At 38.7% G+C, this 18,606-nt stretch overlaps 2 protein-coding genes across 7 annotated transcripts; one reads left to right on the top strand and one right to left on the bottom strand.

The window, feature by feature from the left end:
* Positions 1-1,067: 1,067 nt before the first annotated feature.
* LOC127431442 (spindle and centriole-associated protein 1-like) lies at positions 1,068-10,057 on the top strand. Of its 6 annotated transcripts, XM_051681837.1 has the most exons (19): positions 1,068-1,170; positions 1,426-1,543; positions 1,637-1,684; positions 1,777-1,923; positions 2,039-2,141; positions 2,214-2,332; positions 2,797-2,888; positions 2,981-3,087; positions 3,217-3,333; positions 3,476-3,747; positions 4,610-4,741; positions 4,856-4,979; positions 5,143-5,256; positions 6,808-6,840; positions 7,050-7,384; positions 7,667-7,850; positions 8,228-8,309; positions 8,454-8,515; positions 8,604-8,743. In XM_051681837.1, the coding sequence occupies exons 2-18, from the start codon at positions 1,451-1,453 to the stop codon at positions 8,491-8,493; spliced, it is 2,142 nt and encodes a 713-aa protein (XP_051537797.1). In that variant the 5' UTR covers positions 1,068-1,170; positions 1,426-1,450; the 3' UTR covers positions 8,494-8,515; positions 8,604-8,743. The 6 variants fall into 6 exon arrangements, with proteins under 6 accessions (XP_051537797.1, XP_051537793.1, XP_051537795.1 ...); XM_051681833.1 differs by having other exon boundaries at positions 2,039-2,332; XM_051681834.1 differs by having other exon boundaries at positions 1,124-1,186; positions 2,039-2,332.
* LOC127431441 (uncharacterized) lies at positions 9,598-17,142 on the bottom strand. Its single transcript, XM_051681832.1, has 7 exons — positions 16,474-17,142; positions 14,952-15,245; positions 14,805-14,843; positions 14,445-14,696; positions 14,231-14,350; positions 11,483-11,719; positions 9,598-10,946 (listed from the first exon to the last, which is right to left on the bottom strand). Exons 1-7 carry the CDS (start codon positions 16,499-16,501, stop codon positions 9,598-9,600), a joined length of 2,319 nt encoding a protein of 772 aa, XP_051537792.1. The 5' UTR covers positions 16,502-17,142.
* Positions 17,143-18,606: the final 1,464 nt, after the last annotated feature.

The raw sequence follows: 18,606 nt of genomic DNA on the forward strand, positions 1-18,606 counted from the left end.
TTTGATCAACACATGACTGTAAAGAAGAAAAAGGGTATTAAAAAATACATTATTAAATGACAAATTGATTGCATGGATCTCTTCCCATCACTGAACACACATTACATGGATCGAGTCAGTGAAAAGTGAACAGTAAAAGGATCTTGGTGCCAAACTTCTCATAGAGTAAAAGATTAATATCGGGGTTGTTCAAATGAAGATTGCCAATAATTGGAAAATCAGTATTTTTACCTAGCCCTATTCCTATTATTTTTATTTTAAGCCATACATTTTGTTAGGTTCAACCTATCAGAATCCAATTCTTTTCATGTACCTCATGGAACATGCTTATGTGGCTCCTGGGGTGTGTGTAACCCCGGTTAGGAATTAATGACCTACAAGAATAGAAAAGAGTTTAATCATTACATTATAATATGTGAAAACACACAAACTTGTGCTCAGTGTTTTTTTTTTTTTTTCTTCTTCTTCTTTTTTATAAAATACCTTTTATTCTCTAAATATGCAAGACATTTTCTTTTTAAAAATAAATAAATAAAAAATACAACTATTCAAGTGCACTTGGTGGTGAGCTCACAGCACTACATCGCAGCAGTGTAGTGTAGTATGGTTTATCGTGGAAATGACCTGACATATAAGTCGACAGTGCACTCTAGTGGACAGAACAGCTATGTCAACCAACCTTTGTTTTTGTTTTGTTTTTGTTTTTTGCGTAGGGAACAAGTGATGTAACTGCTATAAAAAAAAAAACAAAAAAATTATAAAAAGCCTTTAGTCTGTCTACAACGATATTAAACAGTATTACAGATCGTGCATGTTTTGTGGTATGGACAAAAAACAACGTTCTTGTGTTCCCTCATCTAACTATGTTTGTCGGATAAACTTAAACATAAAGCCTTGAAATAAGATTGGAGATGAACTTTTTAGGTTCTGTGAAATACTATTTTATTTTATATAGCTTATTTATTTATTTATTTATTTACTTACTTTTGTATACCCAGTTTTTAATGGCTGCAGGACTAACGTCACTTTTATTATGAAATCTGGTCAAGCGGCGCTTTTAAATTTCCCTTCATCTTACTTTATCTTCCTTATTTCTGTTACTACAACACTACCGCAAATTTCCATTTCCTCTTCCTCGTCCATTACTTAGTTCCATGAGTTTAAAATAAAGTATGTATTTTCGTCTGTAAGTGCTAACTTGTGTCGGTCATTGCCTATATCACATTTTAGCAAGCAGTTAGCCAGAATGTGTTTATCTTTGTCAGCATTTACAAGCCAAGTGTCCCATTTATTACTTATTATTAATAAATGTTTAAATTGTGTTTAATATTCGCAGTAATGTTCACCGTTCCAAGTGCAAACTGAATGATTATGTAAACATGATGTATGTTTACTCCAGCAGTGTATTTATTTTTGTTTCTATAGGTGACACTGGGTTTGTTCCTGTGAGATGTCGTTAGTGAGGATAAATCGTCCATTATATGGTCCAGGCAAAAGACCAGTCCGAACCAAGAGGGTGTCTGCACCCAAGAAAGAATGGGTGGTATAAGACATTAAAGCGACCAATCAGATATTAAACCTTTATTTTTATGTAGAAGTGATGTCTTAATATTTTTTTATCTCCCTTTTCTCTAAGAGCACAGTCAATAACCTTTCAGTGCATAAAGCCACACCAGAGGAACTGGTAAAGAGTTCACTTTAAGCAAATTAGTGAAAGTGTTTTTATGCATTAATTGATTAAATATTTCTTGTTTTCTGACACTGTCCACCTCTCAGGCCAAGCGTCATGAAATGCACCGGTCTCAGAACAAAGTGGTGGCACAGTGGGACTTAAGAGAAAAGGCTTTAACACGCAGGCAGAGGAAGAATCAGCCCCCAAGCCCTCCAGGACTTGACAAAACCCGACTTCACGTCATCAGAGAGGTTGAAACCAGACTTTGATTTACCAGTGTAAAATAACGAAAATATCCCCACAAAGAACCTCTATAATAGGGAGATCACAAAAGGATCACTCAGTGATCATTTATATTTTTTTTAGGTGTTTTCAGATCAGTGCCAATTCCGAGACGTCATTGCACGGTCAGACAGAGCTTTAGCTGTGGTGAAAGATCTGTTTGGTGATGCACCCTGTCGACGCACAGGTAGACCATGCTTGTGCCACAGTGATGTTTGTGCCATTATTCAAATAAATATGTTATATGTTTGTGTTATAGGGTTCCCCACAATAACCATGGCACCTGATTGCGACTCTGACTCTGAGCTTCCTGTTCTTCAAAGACCTGATCCTCCAACGCAGCTCTCATTGCTCAGCCAGTCTAAGATGGGTCAACAGGTACTGCTATGCTTTGTGTGTGTGTATGTTGTTTTACATGGCTAAACTTTGGAAACAAAATTGCCTGCAGAAGTTTGCTCAATCTGAAAAATCATCCATTTGGAGACATCCATGGATGTGCTTATTTGGGAAAAAAATTCATGGGCAATTGATGTTTTTTTAAAATTTTATTATTATTTATTTATTATTATTATAATTATTCCAAGAAAAGCAAAACATCTTCAATTAGGTTTTGGGTTGGAGTTATTGAATAATTTTTATAATTGTCTTTGCAAGGAAACAATAAAAGTGTTTGGTATACCCACATTTCTAAAGCTAAGTAAATGTGTGTGTGGAAAAAAGCTACTACTTTTAACTGCTACTTACAGCATTAATAAAAGAAAACATTTTATCCTGTATTACACTCAACTGACCAATGACATTTCTACAGGAAGGACGGGGCTTAGTATGTTGTTCTTTTCTAGGCCTTGAATGAATTGGAGGAGTATGAAGACGAACATGACGAAGATGTTCAGGATACCTCAGTGCACCTGAGCTCTGCCACTGTGAGACACAGGTATAAAGGACTGTCTATTTCTCAACAAAGTGATATCTTGTATCATATAATCAACAACCCTTTCAAGTTTATGTATAGATGTTTGCTTTCAGGAAGAGAAATAAAGGCAGGTCAAAATCCTTCCCATGGGGCTCAGAATATCAGGAGCAAGACCTACCAGAGACACCACATAATACTGGAGTCCCAGAAGATCAGGCGGGTATGAAGGCCACTTACAAAGCTTCTTTATCTCATTGCATGCATTGACATCTAATGTCATAATCACTCTAGTGTCTGTTGCACTTACCAGTTCTTGTTTTTTCTGAACACTTGTGCTTGTTTTGCTCAGCCCTCAATGCCACAATGGCTGTACAACACCTGTCCAGACCAACTCAGCCTGACACAATCCAGTCTACATTGCAAGTCAGTCAGGTTCTCAACCCTGGGCCTGCTTCATCTCAACCAGGTGGGGCTCTGCTATCAGTATCAACAATTAAAGCTGGTGTATAAGATTATATTTGATAGCTGGTTATATGAACACATGGTTTGAGATTATATATATAAATGGCAGTAACTGCATTATTAATAATAATCTTCCTGATTTCCAGCTACTAAGAGAAGGTCAGCTCAAGTCAGTAGAGGGCGCACAGCAAATACTTCTGGTCTGAATGGTTCAGGGTTGAGTTCTCTGGCTGGGAACCAGTCCAGTCTGGAGCTTCTGCAGAGCATGCTGGAGCAGGTGGAGGCCGAGCTGGACTCTTTAGAGCCTCAGAAGCCACTGAGCTCTGATGGTAGATCTCCGCAACAGAGACAGGGCCTCACAGGCTTCTCCATGGCTCTAGTGGCCACGCTTGGACGTCTAGCCAGTCATATAAAAAAAGTAAGCACACACAAGTGCAAGTCAGTACTAATGTACTCAGCTATGAAATAAAAGTTTGACAGATAGTAGATTTTGCCGATACGATAACTAGAGAAACGACCGATAACCGATTAATCGGCCGATAGCTTTTAAATCTATTTATTTAAATGTTGAAAGTCTTTCCTTACAAAGACAGGCACAGACGTAGTGGCTACAAAAGTCAAAAATAAATAAAATCCTAGATGCAGTTTATTGTTCAACCAAAATCCCAATATTAACATGGAAAAGAAATAAAGAATTGGTGCATAATGTGGGACTTAACTTTAAACAAGCCCAAAACACGCAAGGGACTCTTATTTTGAAATGACAAGAGATTTGGCTCCATTACAATGCTCTGTTTTTAAGCATTTACCAAATTAAGCTTTTTATAGCCTATATATTCACCAAATGAAGAGTTTTATATAGAGAGAGATTTCACCAAATGAGGTTTAATGAAGAATAAAGTTAATTATTATTCAGAAGATATGAATTTGGAGACATGATGTATGTGCTGATGGGGCATGTTTTCATGTGGTATCAGTTTATTTGCATGCCCTCACATCAACTTAGAACACTTGATTATCTAATCAAAATATGCACTGAAGTGAGGATGAAAAAAATTAAAAATGGATATAAATTGTCAATGATGAAAGATTTAGATATAGCACTTGAGCACGTTCTTCCATCCTGACTGTGATTTTGTACATTTACTGTTTATGTCAAAGATCATGTCTGTTAAATTTTACATTTATGGAAACATTCATGTATTAAAAATCTGTGACATGAGCCACTTTATTTCTAAAACATGAAATGTATAATGTAATGCCTTGTGACTTGCACACAGAAAGAAGAGGTGGCTCAGAGGGAGGTACAGGAGAGAAGGAAGCTAGAAAAGGTGGTGAAAGAGCAGAGGGCTTTGACTGATGCCTTGACTGCAGAGTCACTCACAATGAGAGAGGAAAGCACTGCCCTGCAGGTGAGCCAAGCTTCTGTTTAGCCTACAGCAATATTGTAGGTCAGGATACTCATTTTTTGGTATATCCATTCAGATGCCCTTTTAATGGTGTTTGTATTTGACACTTCTATATAGGCAAGGCTGCAGCAGGAAACAGCTGAAATTGAGCAGCGTATGGATAATGTAGTACTGGTTCTGGGTGGACCAGATTCTGCAGACTCAAAGACAGCAGTTCACATTCCATACAACACAGCCCAAAGTATCTGCTGCAGTCTCTATCTTCAAATCACAAACAGTCTTGTACTTTTATATCAAGGGTTTCAAGCTGTTTTCTACATTTATGCACACAATGCAATTAATAACTTACCATGGTTAGTTGATTATTTTGTTTGTTTAACTTAAGAGTGTATTGTGTTCTTTAGAAGGCAGCTATCATGAGTCTGGCTGTATTGAAAAAGATCTACAGAAACAGAACTTTGTTTCTTCAGCTGTGCTGCTCTCGCCTCCTTGCCAAAGAGATGGCCTGCCTCCTGCAGGTTAGTCTTAAGTGCAAAAAGATCCTTCAATCTGTCAAGTTACAGCCAGTAGTGTTAATAATGGATTTAATTGTGGTGCTTGTTAAGGTGAGCATCACCTATTACTATTGCTTATTTGAATAAACCCCAACCGTAAGTATTAAAGTTTGGTGTGTAACTGGTCCCACACTGTTTGTGCTTCTGACATGAACCAAATTGTTTGGCTTGTTAAGGAACCCTTACAATTCGGAACAGTTGTGACTTTTGATTGGGCAGATGGCACTTGCGTTTTGTTCAGAAAATTTAAAAATAGAGTTATTTATATTTCGGGGGGTGGGGGGGCGTGCTCTTCCGGCCTGCCTGCCGGCAGGTCTTCCCCGCCTTCTCGGACCTGGGAGGGAGACAAGGGGAGCGGAAATAAAGAAAAAAAAAAGAGAGAGGGAAAGGCCAACACAGAGTGACTGCAGGAGAGAGAGAAGAGAGTACTCTCTGATATGCCGTAGCCTGGTCCTCGGTCACCCCTCCACCCTCTAGTGGATGACAGCTGCTACTTCCCGGGTAGATTGGAGGCAGTCCTCCGGCCCCTGGCGTACGGAATGCCCTGCTGCGTTTTGGTGGATGGTAGGGGTCTCCGGGTCTCCTCTGCCCCTGGCAGCGGTTCTCATGCTCCAGGCGGTCGGCAGTGAGCCCCTCCCCGCTGCGGACGGCGATCTTCTCTTTGACCCCACCCCGTTTTAGAGGCCAGTAGGGATCTCCTCCACCACTGGCAGATGGCCGCGGCTGCTCCTTTGGGGTGGATGATAGTGGCGAGGACTCTACTACAATGCATCCTTCCTCCTTTCCGGGCTTCTGCACCAATGTAACAGGGTAAATGGAAAGGAGGCAGCAAGAACCGGACGAAGCATCAAAGTAATGTTTAATTAAACAAAAAGACATAAACACATACAGGGCAGATGCCTGTAACACTCTCTCTGTCAAACTGCCGCCTCTGGCGGCCTTTATCCCTCTCATCGGCTTGATTAGCCTGATTAGGGGCCAGGCGTACGTCATCACAGGAGCCCTCCTCCTTGCCACAAATAGTTTACCCAAAAATTAAAATTCTCTCATCATTTACTCACCCTCCATGGACAATAGAATTTATTCTGCAAAATACAAACAAAACTTTGAAGCTCCAAAAAGCACACAGAACTCCTTTTCCACTGTACATCTTGTCATTGCAGTCTCTAGGCATGATCATGATTTCAAGCTCAATTACACTTCTTAGTGCTTGACGCATGCGCAGCGTGCAAAATGGCTCTATAGGAAATGTAATCGAGCTTGAAATCACGATCATTCCTAGAGACTGCAATGGCAAGATGTACAGTGGAAAAGGTGTTATATTTTGGTCTGTTCTCAACCCAAAACCGATTGGATCGCTTTAGAAGATATTGATTTAACCACCGGAGTCTTATGGATTACTTCTATGCTGCCTTTATGTGCATTTTTGAGCTTTAAAGTTTAGGTCACCATTCACTTGCACTGTGTGGACTTAAAGAGCTGAAATATTCTTTTAAAAATCTTTTTGTTTTGCAGAAGAAAGTCAAAAACATCTGGGATGGCATGAGGGTGAGTAAATGATGATAGAATTTTCATTTTTGAAATGAAACACTACTCCTTTAAGTAGCAACAGAATTTTGAGGTATGGTCTTGGTTTAAAGTATATGTATTTGACTCAAGAAATCAGTCACTTTTTTCTCTTTTGCAAGTTTGCTCAATCTGAATGACTCATCTTGAATGAGTGTGTGACTAAGTGGTATTTTGCTTCCTTCTCCCAGTGAGTTGTGCAAGTTTACTGCACTACAGTGGTTCCTACACAGCAACAGGAAGTCAGGGTTCTCTGGAGGAGTTCGACATCCCCTGCTCTTCTTCCTCCTTCACCAGCCTGCCACACCCCACTCCTCTGCTGGATGATTTTTCCCAGGATGCCATGCTAGGGGAGATTGCAGAATTAACACGTCAAAATGCAGCAATACGTGCCCAGTTGGGGCAGCATCGTCCCTCTCCTGCAAGAGCTTCAATGTCGAGGGAGCAGAGCGCAGATCGATTGTCCATAACTAGTTCTATAGTTAAACAAGCATCGCCCTATACAGAGCCACAGCACACACAGCAGGTGATTGCATATTTTGGACTTTGTTTGGTGTGCAATTCTGACACTAATTTTTATTTTCTGAATTTTGCTTATGCTTTAAAACATGTAAGATACCACATCATTATTGAGGGCTATATTTTTTTTAAGAGGTATTTATTTAAAATAAACTAATTTCCTGGCATTTGCAACAACTGTGGACTGTTCTTCTCAAAAACACTTGGTAGTAATGTCTGTTTTTCTCCTTGGGCAATATACAGTTATGTTTGCATGTGATACTTTCTTAAATTTGTGTGTTTTGTCCAGCCTGTTTGTGTAGCAAGATCTTCAATGACGGAGATAGAAAAAAAACTGCAGGAGTTGAACCGACAAAGTGCTGAAGCTAGAGCTAAACTGCTAGAGCTTATTGAACAACAGAAACAGAGCACCTCACGCAGAGTTTCGCATGCTATTTCTCCAGTACCTCCTCATTCCATCAGCACTCATACAGGTATGTGTATGAGTCTCTCATCTGATAATTTGCTTATTCCCATCTTGCAGTGTGGCGCCATGATCTAACCAGGTGCATTTCCAGTGTTTCCAGTGACAAGCAATTTGTCCACACTGAATGTGAAACTGCTGCACAACATGACACAATAACAGCCAGTCAGAACTTATCTGATGTTTAATATACGGTTACATGGAGCAGGAAAATTGACCAATCAGACTTCATGATAGGCGGGGCTTCCCAGCACGCAGCAGAAAAAGAAACCAATCAAATTTCCTGTCACTCTGTAGCTTGTTACGGCTGGTTATGACAAAAACTCAGACTGACATGGAATCATGACTTATGTATATTGACTTGCATGGTGACTTGATTCTTTGCAGCTGTTAGAGGGTTAACTCCAGAGCAGTTTTTGACACTTCCTGATAGAAACCATTCACCACAACCCACTGCAAGTAGCAGAAGGTGAGTTATGAAAAGCCAAGAACAGTATCTAAAATTATTGATTAGACTGTCAAGTTCTACTGTACAAACATTGTAGGCATCCATATGATGTTTTCCATCTGGGTTTTCCTTTTTAAATCGAGTTCAACAACACTTAATTTTCAGGTCAGCTGGAAGAGTTTCACCACACAATCTAGAGTATTGAAATACAGAGCATTCAGAATCAAGTATGGAATCTTTTAACTGTCTACCCCGAGTCTTTTATGGAATATCTTTTATAGGAAGTGTTTACAAAGTTTATTTTATTTCTGACAGGTGGACAAGCTGAAAGGAGAGGGCTGGTTTGCATTGTCTGCTCATGTCAAATAAATTGAGCTCAACAGAGGGATATTTTTTTATGTATAGCATTAGAATGACAAGCATGACAAGAAACCATTAGGCATAGCAAGATATTTAATCATATTATTACATGAGTCTCTTTAGTCTTGTTCCTTGTTTTAGAAATTCTTAGTACAACATTGTACATGGAATGTGTAATTCATTTGAAGAATATATTTATATAAGTGTACAGGTATTTTGAAAGTGTACACTGATTGTTCAACTTTAATGTTTTAATTTAATAAGTCCAAAAACACACACACAACCCCCCCCAATAAATCTTAGATATTTAAATGATTTATTGTTTTATGTTGTGTTGACATTGTAGTTTCACAGGCATAATTTTCAGATTTTGAGAACATGGAAAGAGCAAAGCAGCCAAACATACAACAATTATTAGCAATTCTAACTAGTAACATTTCACACAACCTTTAAGTCATAATACTGCTGTGGAAAGGAACCTGTTAAAGTATTGAGTAAAATATTCCTAAATGATTATTTATCATTATTTCTTTCTTAGTAAAATAGCACCACATTAAGTGACCTAACAATAGATGCATTTACATGCACGATCTTATACCAATGTAAGCCGACAACATATAAGGTCATGTGACCACCTAAACTGCTTTATCTGGGTAAGGTCATAAACAGTTTAAGCACAAACTAATCACCATATGTAGATTTTTGCCCATTACCCTGATTTCACTTGGCATGTAAACACATTTACTGCTGCTATAACTGGCTTATCCAATGTGCGCAAGTGTTGTGTGCATGTCTGTTTACAATTTGACATCAAAAGTAGAGAATGATGAACACGATGATTTCAAGTCTCAGGTAAATGCGGTTTTCTTGCGTTGTTGAGGACCACTGTTTTGGTAGGGTGTTGATGCTTGACCAGGCTTGTGTTAAAGCCTGCCTGGAATTCACAGTTTTAATCCACTTCACAGTCTCTATGTGGCACAGCCCACAGTCTCCCACTCCTGTATATGAATTTAACCTCACACTCCAAGCCAGAGGTCTTAACTTTGAAGCAGCAGCCTTCGTCCCTGAGCTGAACAGAGTGTCTCTGAGCCAAAGACTTTAGCTCCTCCCGCCCGTCTTTGTCTCCCTCTCTGATCCACACCTTTCCACCTGCCTTGGCTATAACATTCCCACTAAAACACTGCATCTCACACAGCCTCTCTGCTTTGAGCATATACATACACACACAGTGTGGTGTACAAACCTTATTGCGCCCTCTATCCTGTTCATAGCAAAGGCAATGCAACCGAACGATGAAGGAAGTGGACTCTGACGTTCTAAAACGAAGGACCTCCTCCACTCCATTGTCGATGGCGATGGGACCATGGACCCTGCTGACTGAGAACAGCTTTGCGGGCCCGAGTAACCGCACTGATTCAAGAATAAACTGGAAGTTGTGGTGCTCGCCAAGTTGTAAGTAGCTCTGCAATTTAGAAAGAGTCTCCTGGTGCAGCTGCATGAGACAACCCAAGCCCAACTGTGCAGGATTGAACTCCAATATGGAGAGCAAGCAGTGCCGAATACCTGCATCAAAGGACTCGGAGTTAAAAGCACGATTTGATAAGACAAATTGCACATGCTGAGTGACTGTAGCAATGGGTGCATTTGAAAATTCTAAGGTACTACATTTTGGATGCACCGCATCCAGCAAACATGCCAGGCGAACACATGCTTCCCTATATTGTCTAGCAAGAAGGGTTGCATCCTGGTCAGAGGAGGATGGAGCCATGCTGCTCAGAGCTTTACGGATGACCCGAGCAGAAACACCCTGGAAGGAGGTGACTCTGTGTAGCCTGCTGGGGCGACAGGAGAACAGACCCTCCACAGAAGAAGAAAGCTGGAGGCCCTCCTGGAGGGGATGTAGGTCCCTTAGCACCTGAGCGAAGACTCTCACACCCTGCAGAAGACTCTCAGCATCTCCTTCTGTCCAACACTGCTCCACCTCCTGCAGCAAAGCGGCCTCCACTCTTCCACTGGCGCTCAGCTGCTCGATCATACCGAGTATGCCTTCACTAGGCTTTGCCTCTGGTTCATCAAGAACCTCGGCCAAGCAGTCCCACACCAGGAAACTAAAGATGGCCCACACAGTGTTCTGGTCTGTGCATTCTCCAGGATGTAGGTGGTCCCAGCTCCGCAAGTGGTCCTGATCTTGGAGGTGGTCCCAGCTGTGCAGGTGACTGTGGATTCCACTACGGAGCAGAGTCTCTGCCTTTTGGAGCAACCTCAACAGCAGACACCCCCTCTCAGAAAGCTGGACCCCTACAGATGACAACCAGTTAGACAGCTGTATAACCATGGTCAAATGGTTATAAACTCTACCACCCCAAACTAACACCATTGGTTGAGCAATTTTGGAAAGTGTTGCAGAGCCACAGTGTTACACGTTTCAGGAAAATCTACTTAAACTATAACTTAGTTATGTCGACATATTCAGATGGGATAGGAGAAAATATATTTTTTTTTACATTACAAACATCAGTTTTAAATATAGACTCAGTTACATTAGTGGCCTTGAAAAAGCTATAATATTATTCTATGAAAGCGCTATGTGGGTGACAGACACAGGTCCCGCTCTGCTCTCTCATCTTCTGTGAATAGTATATTTCTACAATGGCATTGGTAACCGTAAACTTTTGCATTTGCATGCTGCATCTATGTCAATAGGTGCGTCAGTATAGGAACTCAAGGCCAGTGTCATATCAGCCAGCAGAACATAAACAAACCATTACTTGGTTTAACTGATCAAACAGAATCAATGGTTGATGGCAAGATGGATCTCACTGGATTGGACTTACACTGAGGACTGAGTCCTGCCACTCTGCTCAGTAATCTTTCCACGTCCTGCGTCTTCTCCATATACAGGGACACTAGAGCCTCAAGCTGGGCCGAGTCCTCTATGCCGACCCCTTCAAGAAGGTATTCTCTGACCGTCCGACGTGGCAAACCCACTGCCACACCTATCTCACAGACATTAAATCTGATCTCATCCCCAACAATCAAACCCAGCTGAGCCATGACCTGCTGCAGTCCTCCTGACAGAAACAAGAAGAGTCAGTTTTAGACTTCCTAAGATAGTTCACCCAAATATGAAAATTCTGTCATTTACTGACCCTAATTTTGTTACAAACCTATTTGACTTTCTTCCATGGAACACAAAAGGAGATGTTAGGCAGAATGTAAGATTCATTCACTTTTACTGCATCTTTTTTCCATATAATGACAGTAAGGGGTGAATAAGGCTAACATTCTGCCTAACATCTCCTTTTGTGTTCCATGGAAGTAAGTCAAATGGGTTTAGAACAAAATGAGGGCGAGTAAATGATGACAGAATTTTGATTTTAGAAGATCTGATATGGTCGACATCAGGTTGACTTCTTGACAATTAAGAAAATGATAAGGCCATGAAACTATTTTGCTTTAAATTATTAAATCATCTCTGTAACAATGTACTATAAGGTTCCATTTGTTAAAGGGATTGTTCACCCAAAAATGAAAATGTGCTCATTTACTCACCCTCATGCCATCCCGGATGTGTATGACTTACTTTCTTCTGCAGAACACAAATGGAGATTTTTAGAAGAATATCTCAGCTCTGTAGGTCCATACAATGCAAGTGAATAGTTACCAGGGGCCAGTTGCACCAGCTGTGCGTAAGTTCAAACTTAGCCTAGTTGTGGCGTAAATGGGCACTAAGTCACAATTTATGCACTACTAAATATTTGAGCATTGCACCATTAAACTTAGGTAGGACGTAACCCTACGTATAAACTAAATATTTACGGCAGCCTCCGACCAGGAGTAAAGGATGGAATAAAAAAGAAGACTGATATTTTGACATCGACGAGCTCATGTTTTGCGTGACAGGCATCAATCATTTCAACATATATGATGATGTTGAATTTACACTCATTTACATTTACGAAAAAGAAATTTTTTTTTACTTTTAAGCAGCTCTTCAGCATGAAACCGTTCAAATGGTGCCGTTTTTAGGGTGCGTCACCCGGTGTCAAGTTTCAACACATTCAAAATATATATAGGATATTAAAATGAATATATGTCTGTTTTTCCAGCCTGTTGTATTAGTATTTATATATCACCCCTCATTTATTTTAGATACAGTTCCTATGTCCTGTTATTTACACAGGGCAAATCTACTTTTATTACGTATCGTATTTTAATGGGGATATAATTTATTACAGCTGACAGTTACGTGAACAAACAAGGTTTGAACATCAACCATAACAAGATCAAATTGAAGTTCATGGATTTTTAACACTTCTGTGTACAAATATGAAGGCTGTTTATTGGATGAATAAATGTTGATCCAATAAACAGTCATATTATGCAACTACGCATTACTTTACGGAGAGCTTACGACCTACTAGTTAAGTCTTGCCTTAAGAACAGGTGGTGCAACCAAATTAAGCACTGACTTAGTTATAAACTAACTAGTAGTTACTAAGCCCTTAGTGTGAACTTTACGTCCTAACTTACATGAGAACATGCGCACGGCTGGTGCAACCCTACCCAGACCTTTGTAGCTACAAAAATCACAAAAGAAACATAAAAGTAACCCATATGACTCCAGTGGTTAAATCCATATCTTCAGAAGTGATATGATAGGTGTGGGTGAGAAACTGAAATATTTAAGTCCTTTTTTACTCTAAATCTCCACTTTCACTTTACATTGGAAAGTCACATGTGGTGCCTGTTTAGTTTCACTTTCACATCTGAAAGTGAAAGCTGATATTTTGAGTAAAAAAGGACTTACATTTTGATCTGTTTCTTACCCACACCAAAAGTACAGCTTCAGAAGATATGGATTTAGCAACTGGAGTCATAAGGATTAATTTTATGTATCCTTTAATGTGATTTTTGGAGCTACTAAGGTCTGATCACCATTCACTTGCATTTGCACCTACAGAACTGAGATATTTTTCCATTTTCAATTTTAATTTTTGGGTGAACTATCCCTTTAACATTAGTTTACTATGTTAACATATACAACTTTTAATTTTAAAAATGTATTACTATATGTTCAAATTATCATTAACCAAGATTAATAAATGTTGTAAAAAAAATTATCATTCATTGTTAGTTCATGATAGCAAATACATCAATTAATGTTATTGAATGGAACCTTTTTGTAAAGTGTTACCATCGTCTCAATGTCAAAGAAATTATTCATGCTTTTTCCAGCACTGGCCATTGTCACAACCCACAAAAACAACAAGACAGATCATGATTTTGTTCCTCATATTTTCATTTTGGTGTCTTAAAATTCTTAAGATAAATGTAAAGGTACATATGTTCACTTTTTTTCCACATCTTTTATTTAGCAGACTGTTAGTATTACTTTAAGTCAAGTCAGATATAAGGGTCAGAGGGTCAATTTTTGTTTTTAAATTGCAATTAAAACAATGCATTATATAATACATTAAAAACTGTAAAACTAAACAGTAACATTTGGCGCTTGCCAAGCGTTAACTTGCAACAGACTATTGAAGTGTTATAAAGCATACATGTGTAGGAGTTTGAATCACCTGAGAGCGGTAAAGCTGTTCTCAAGTGGCCTCTCGTTTCCTGCACTGCCATCTGTATACTGCCTCCCTCAAGCTCTTTATTAAGGGACATACATGAGGGGTCCTCTTTCAAACTATTGACTACAAAATGAGAGGACTGCATTGGAGATTTGGTAACAGGTGACTGAATGCGATTTGTGTTAAAATAATTGAAAGCATGCAGTAGTACTTTTACCATTAAGATCCTCAGCTAATTGCTGGTCCTCATTCTGTAGGGCTGTGTAAAAGCACTTGCATGCATTCTCCCCTTTCTTCAGGCAGATGGACAGCAAGGTTTGTGCTTGCTGGGTTGGGATAAGAACTGCTTGGACTTTCTCCAGTTCTAATTGAGTGAGAATGCCATTGGAGAAGAGATCCAAAGCCACCGGTAGAACAGAACAGCCCAAGCGTGAGCACAGAACACTAAACCGTGCTCGTAGATGATGTTCTGAATTAGAAGACAGGACAAGGGTGAGGGGCTGGGAGACATTTATATAAAAACATTCAGTAAAACTGAATATGTTGAATCAAGATTAGACTATGTCAAAAGTCCTACCTGTTGGACCTTGCTGAATATCTGCAGAATGGTATCGTTCTAATAACAGAAAATAAAACCGTTTTAGCATTCACACCATGCTACTGAAATCTACATGTATGCATTTTTATTGCTTCCCAGAATTAACACCTTTACAAGTTACTATACCTTCCCCTGCAGACAACCAGCATCGCAGTCGTGGGTAATGTTTCTTGCATTTCCTCAGACACTCCAAGAAGCAGTAGGCATCGCTCTCGTCCATCTGAGCATCAACAATCTCTAGAAGTTTTCGGGCTTTTTTGGGTGGCGTCCGTTCAGCCTCAATCTCATAGCAATTGTCTCTACAGAGTAGCCCTACAGATATAACACAGTCTAGCAGAGGGCCCAAGTGATACAGGGCATCCACCAGGAGCTTACGTGAAGACAGGAGTCGGGCCTTCACGGTTTGCTTGTTCTCTGGTCCTATAGTTACAAAACAATGGGGTGTATGGGTGGGGTAAAATGAGTCTGGGTTAGGCAAATAGGCATGGACAAATAAAAGGTGAAACTAATGCACCTAATCTAAGCTTTCAGAGTTTTTCCTATAAATTGACATTAAAAGAAATCTACTGTATCACATATACATATGGCTTCTCAAAAAAAGGTTATGGGTAAGTTGGACCATCTGAGGTACAAATTAAACATATTAGTTTGTAAGTAAATACATGAACATAATAAAAAAGGTAAGAATCATTCATATAAAAATGTATATAATTTAAATAATCACTCTTCCCAAGTTCCCAACAGCAAATGGCTAGCTGACATAAACCTTTTATCTTTTTTTACTTTCATTTTATATACACATTTTATAAGTGTGAAAGTGTAAATGTTTGGTTCTGGAACTAGTCACCATTTCTTTCAAAGGAATAGTTCACCCAAAAATTAAAATTCTCATCATTTACTCACCCTCATGCCATCCCAGATGTGAATGACTGACTTTCTTCTGCAGAACACAAAGATTTTAGAAGAATATTTCAGCTCTGTAGGTCCATACAATGCAAGTCAACAGGGTCCAAAACTTTGAAGCTCAAAAAAAGCATATAAAGGCAGCATAAAAGTAATCCATTGGACTTGAGTGGTTAAATCCATAACTTCAGAAGGGATATGACAGATGTGGGTGAGAAATGGATGAATGTTTAAGTACTTTTTTTTTTTTACTATCAATTCTCCTACCTGCTCATTAGGTGGTGATATGCACAAGGAATGCGAATCACCAAAAACAAAAGAAGACGAATGTGAAAGTTGATATTTATAGTCTTTTTCTCACTCATTCTTATCATATAGCTTCTAAAGATAGAGGTTTAACCACTGAAGTTGTATATATTACTTTTATGCTGCCTTTAAATTCTTTTTGAGCTTCAAAGTTCTGGTCACCATTCACTTGCATTGTAAGGACCTACAGAGCTGAGGTATTCTTCTAAAAAATCTTTGTGTTCTTCAACAGAAGAAAAAAGTCATACACATCTGGGATGGCATAATACTGAGTGCAGGCTTAATAATTCTACAAGAATTAGTATTTCATATTAAAAAATACAATTAAAAAAAGTTTTTGTTGAGTATTACGTCATGTCAACTACCCAAACGCATGTGACGTCACTTGAGTTTTAAAGTAAAATTACATTTATTAGAATGGTATCTATCTAAAGCTTACCTGAATCGTGGAGTGTCTCAGTTGCCATCACAATAATATTTCGGTATAATTACGGCTCATCTTCAAAATATGACGTGTAGTTCAGTCAAATGTTTCTTAGAAGAACAGATTCATGTATCATCCCCGTCAGTTCAAACTGTCGTCGTAGAAGACTTTAAAAGCACTATCGACGACGAAAAATATCACTCGAGTCTTTATGTTTGTATTATTACTTACTATGAGTTTAATACGTCTGCTAAATGTCAAACTTTTACTCACGAAATCTCACGGCAATTCATCCCATTGTACCACTTCCTGGAAGTGGTGAACTATAAGTTAAAAAAAAAAAAAAAAAAAGTCTATAAAGTTTCAGATTCATAACCAACCCATACCCCATTTCCTCGTTAAGTACGCAATTATTTAGTGTGGTGAGACACATTTGAGATGAAAAGTATTGACGTTTGTAATGTACAGGTATGGGCGTTGCCTCTGGAAGATGGCACCCACGTGGAGTTAAAAAACACACAAAGTTATCAAATACAATTAATAAAAAGTATTTCTCTTAGTCGTAAAATGTTACGGAGCGAAATTTCAATGAATAATCATCCATGACATGAGCTGAAGTTTAATTCTTCGCAGGTCTGGTGCGCATCAAGCCCTGCAGATGGAGCTGAACACCTGTGGATTCTTGTCATTCAGATTGAATAGGGTTTTGTGTCTATATGGAATGGCCCTGTTGATCTTGTTGAATTGAATAATTGATCAGCTCTCAACAGCATCCAGTCCCTTTTCATAGTTATACTTTAATATTCTGTTTTAATGTATGTGTATAATATAAGGCAGTGGTTGTCTACCAGGGGGCCGAGGCCCACTCCAAGGGGGCATCAAGTTGACTTAAAATTATTTAAAATAAGCTCATAAGCTATATAATAATAATTTAACTTGCTATAATCAATCTAAAACTGCTTACTATAAAATCAAGATGTACTACAAGCATAATTTCTTCTTTTAATTCAACAACTCCCTTCCACAGCTGTTTTATTGTAGAACATACATACTGTTCATTACACCAGAAATACCAGAGGAAATATTTGATTATTAATATTTATTGCTTTGGAGTAAAAAATGTTAAAGGAATATTCCGGGTTACAGTGAGACACTTACAATGGAAGTGAATGAGGCGAATCTGTAAATGGTAAAATACTCACTATCTCAATAGTATAGCCACAAGACATAAACAATATGCGTGTTAACATGATTTTAGTGTGATAAAATTGCTTGCTAACCTTTTCTGTGTAAAGTTATAACCAATTTTACAACTTTGTTGCCATGACGAATGTCAACAAACCCTAAAACTACTTTAAAAATTAGGATTTAAACAACTTTACAGCTCAAATAATACATGAGTTTTAACAGAAGAATTATTGTAAGTGCTTTTATACATTTATATGCTTCACATTTCTGCCTTTAAAGGTACTGGAAGCAATTTAAGCCATTCTAGAATTTTTACAAGATGAGCAGTTGGATTAGCCACGCCCCCTCTTTCCAAAACCCGCACTCCCAAAATACCAATTGAGACAGATATCGAGCAGTTTTAAATATTGATCTCTTTTTTACACATATCTAGCGTTTTGCTTCTGAAGACATTAATTAATCCACTGGAGTCGTATGGATTACTTTTATGATGGCTATATGTGCTTTTTGGAGCTACAAATATTTGGCACCCATTTCCTTGCATTGTATGGACCAACTGTGTTCTGCGGAAGAAAGAAAGTCACACACATCTGGGATGGCATGAGAGTGAGTAAATGATGAGAGAAGTTTCATTTTTGGGTGAACTATTTTTTTAAGTCTCAATAACTGGCTGCAACTACAATAATATAAGAGTACAAAAAATGACTGACAGGCAGAAAGCGTCAGAGTCTAGAGCTGTCACAGAGACCGGTGAGATATCTCACAACACTTATTTCAGTGATATCTTTCAGGGAGAAGGACATATCTTTTGCATACCTTTCCATTAAAAAAAATCTCTTAAGTCCTCCAAAAATTATCCCCATTCACTTCCATTGTAAGTGCCTCTGTAACCTTGATTTTTGCTTTTTTTAAAGAAAAGGAGGGACAGTTTGAAATTATTTTTTGTGGTAATCAACATTA

This window comes from Myxocyprinus asiaticus, chromosome 41, assembly GCF_019703515.2.
Source record: "Myxocyprinus asiaticus isolate MX2 ecotype Aquarium Trade chromosome 41, UBuf_Myxa_2, whole genome shotgun sequence".
NCBI classification, from domain to species: Eukaryota; Metazoa; Chordata; class Actinopteri; order Cypriniformes; family Catostomidae; genus Myxocyprinus; species Myxocyprinus asiaticus.

Bases quoted from the DNA above. Each gene is read 5' to 3' on its own strand.
- LOC127431441 (XM_051681832.1), bottom strand. From the start codon at position 16,501: ATGGCAACTGAGACACTCCACGATTCAG. The intron at 15,246-16,473 runs GTAAGCTTTAGA...TTGTAACTATAG, and splicing joins TGAGACACTCCACGATTCAG to GACCAGAGAACAAGCAAACC. The intron at 10,947-11,482 runs GTAAGTCCAATC...TGTCATCTGTAG, and splicing joins GGCAGGACTCAGTCCTCAGT to GGGTCCAGCTTTCTGAGAGG.
- LOC127431442 (XM_051681833.1), top strand. From the start codon at position 1,451: ATGTCGTTAGTGAGGATAAATCGTCCATTATATGGTCCAGGCAAAAGA. The intron at 3,088-3,216 runs GTATGAAGGCCA...TGTTTTGCTCAG, and splicing joins AGTCCCAGAAGATCAGGCGG to CCCTCAATGCCACAATGGCT. The intron at 4,742-4,855 runs GTGAGCCAAGCT...ACTTCTATATAG, and splicing joins AGGAAAGCACTGCCCTGCAG to GCAAGGCTGCAGCAGGAAAC.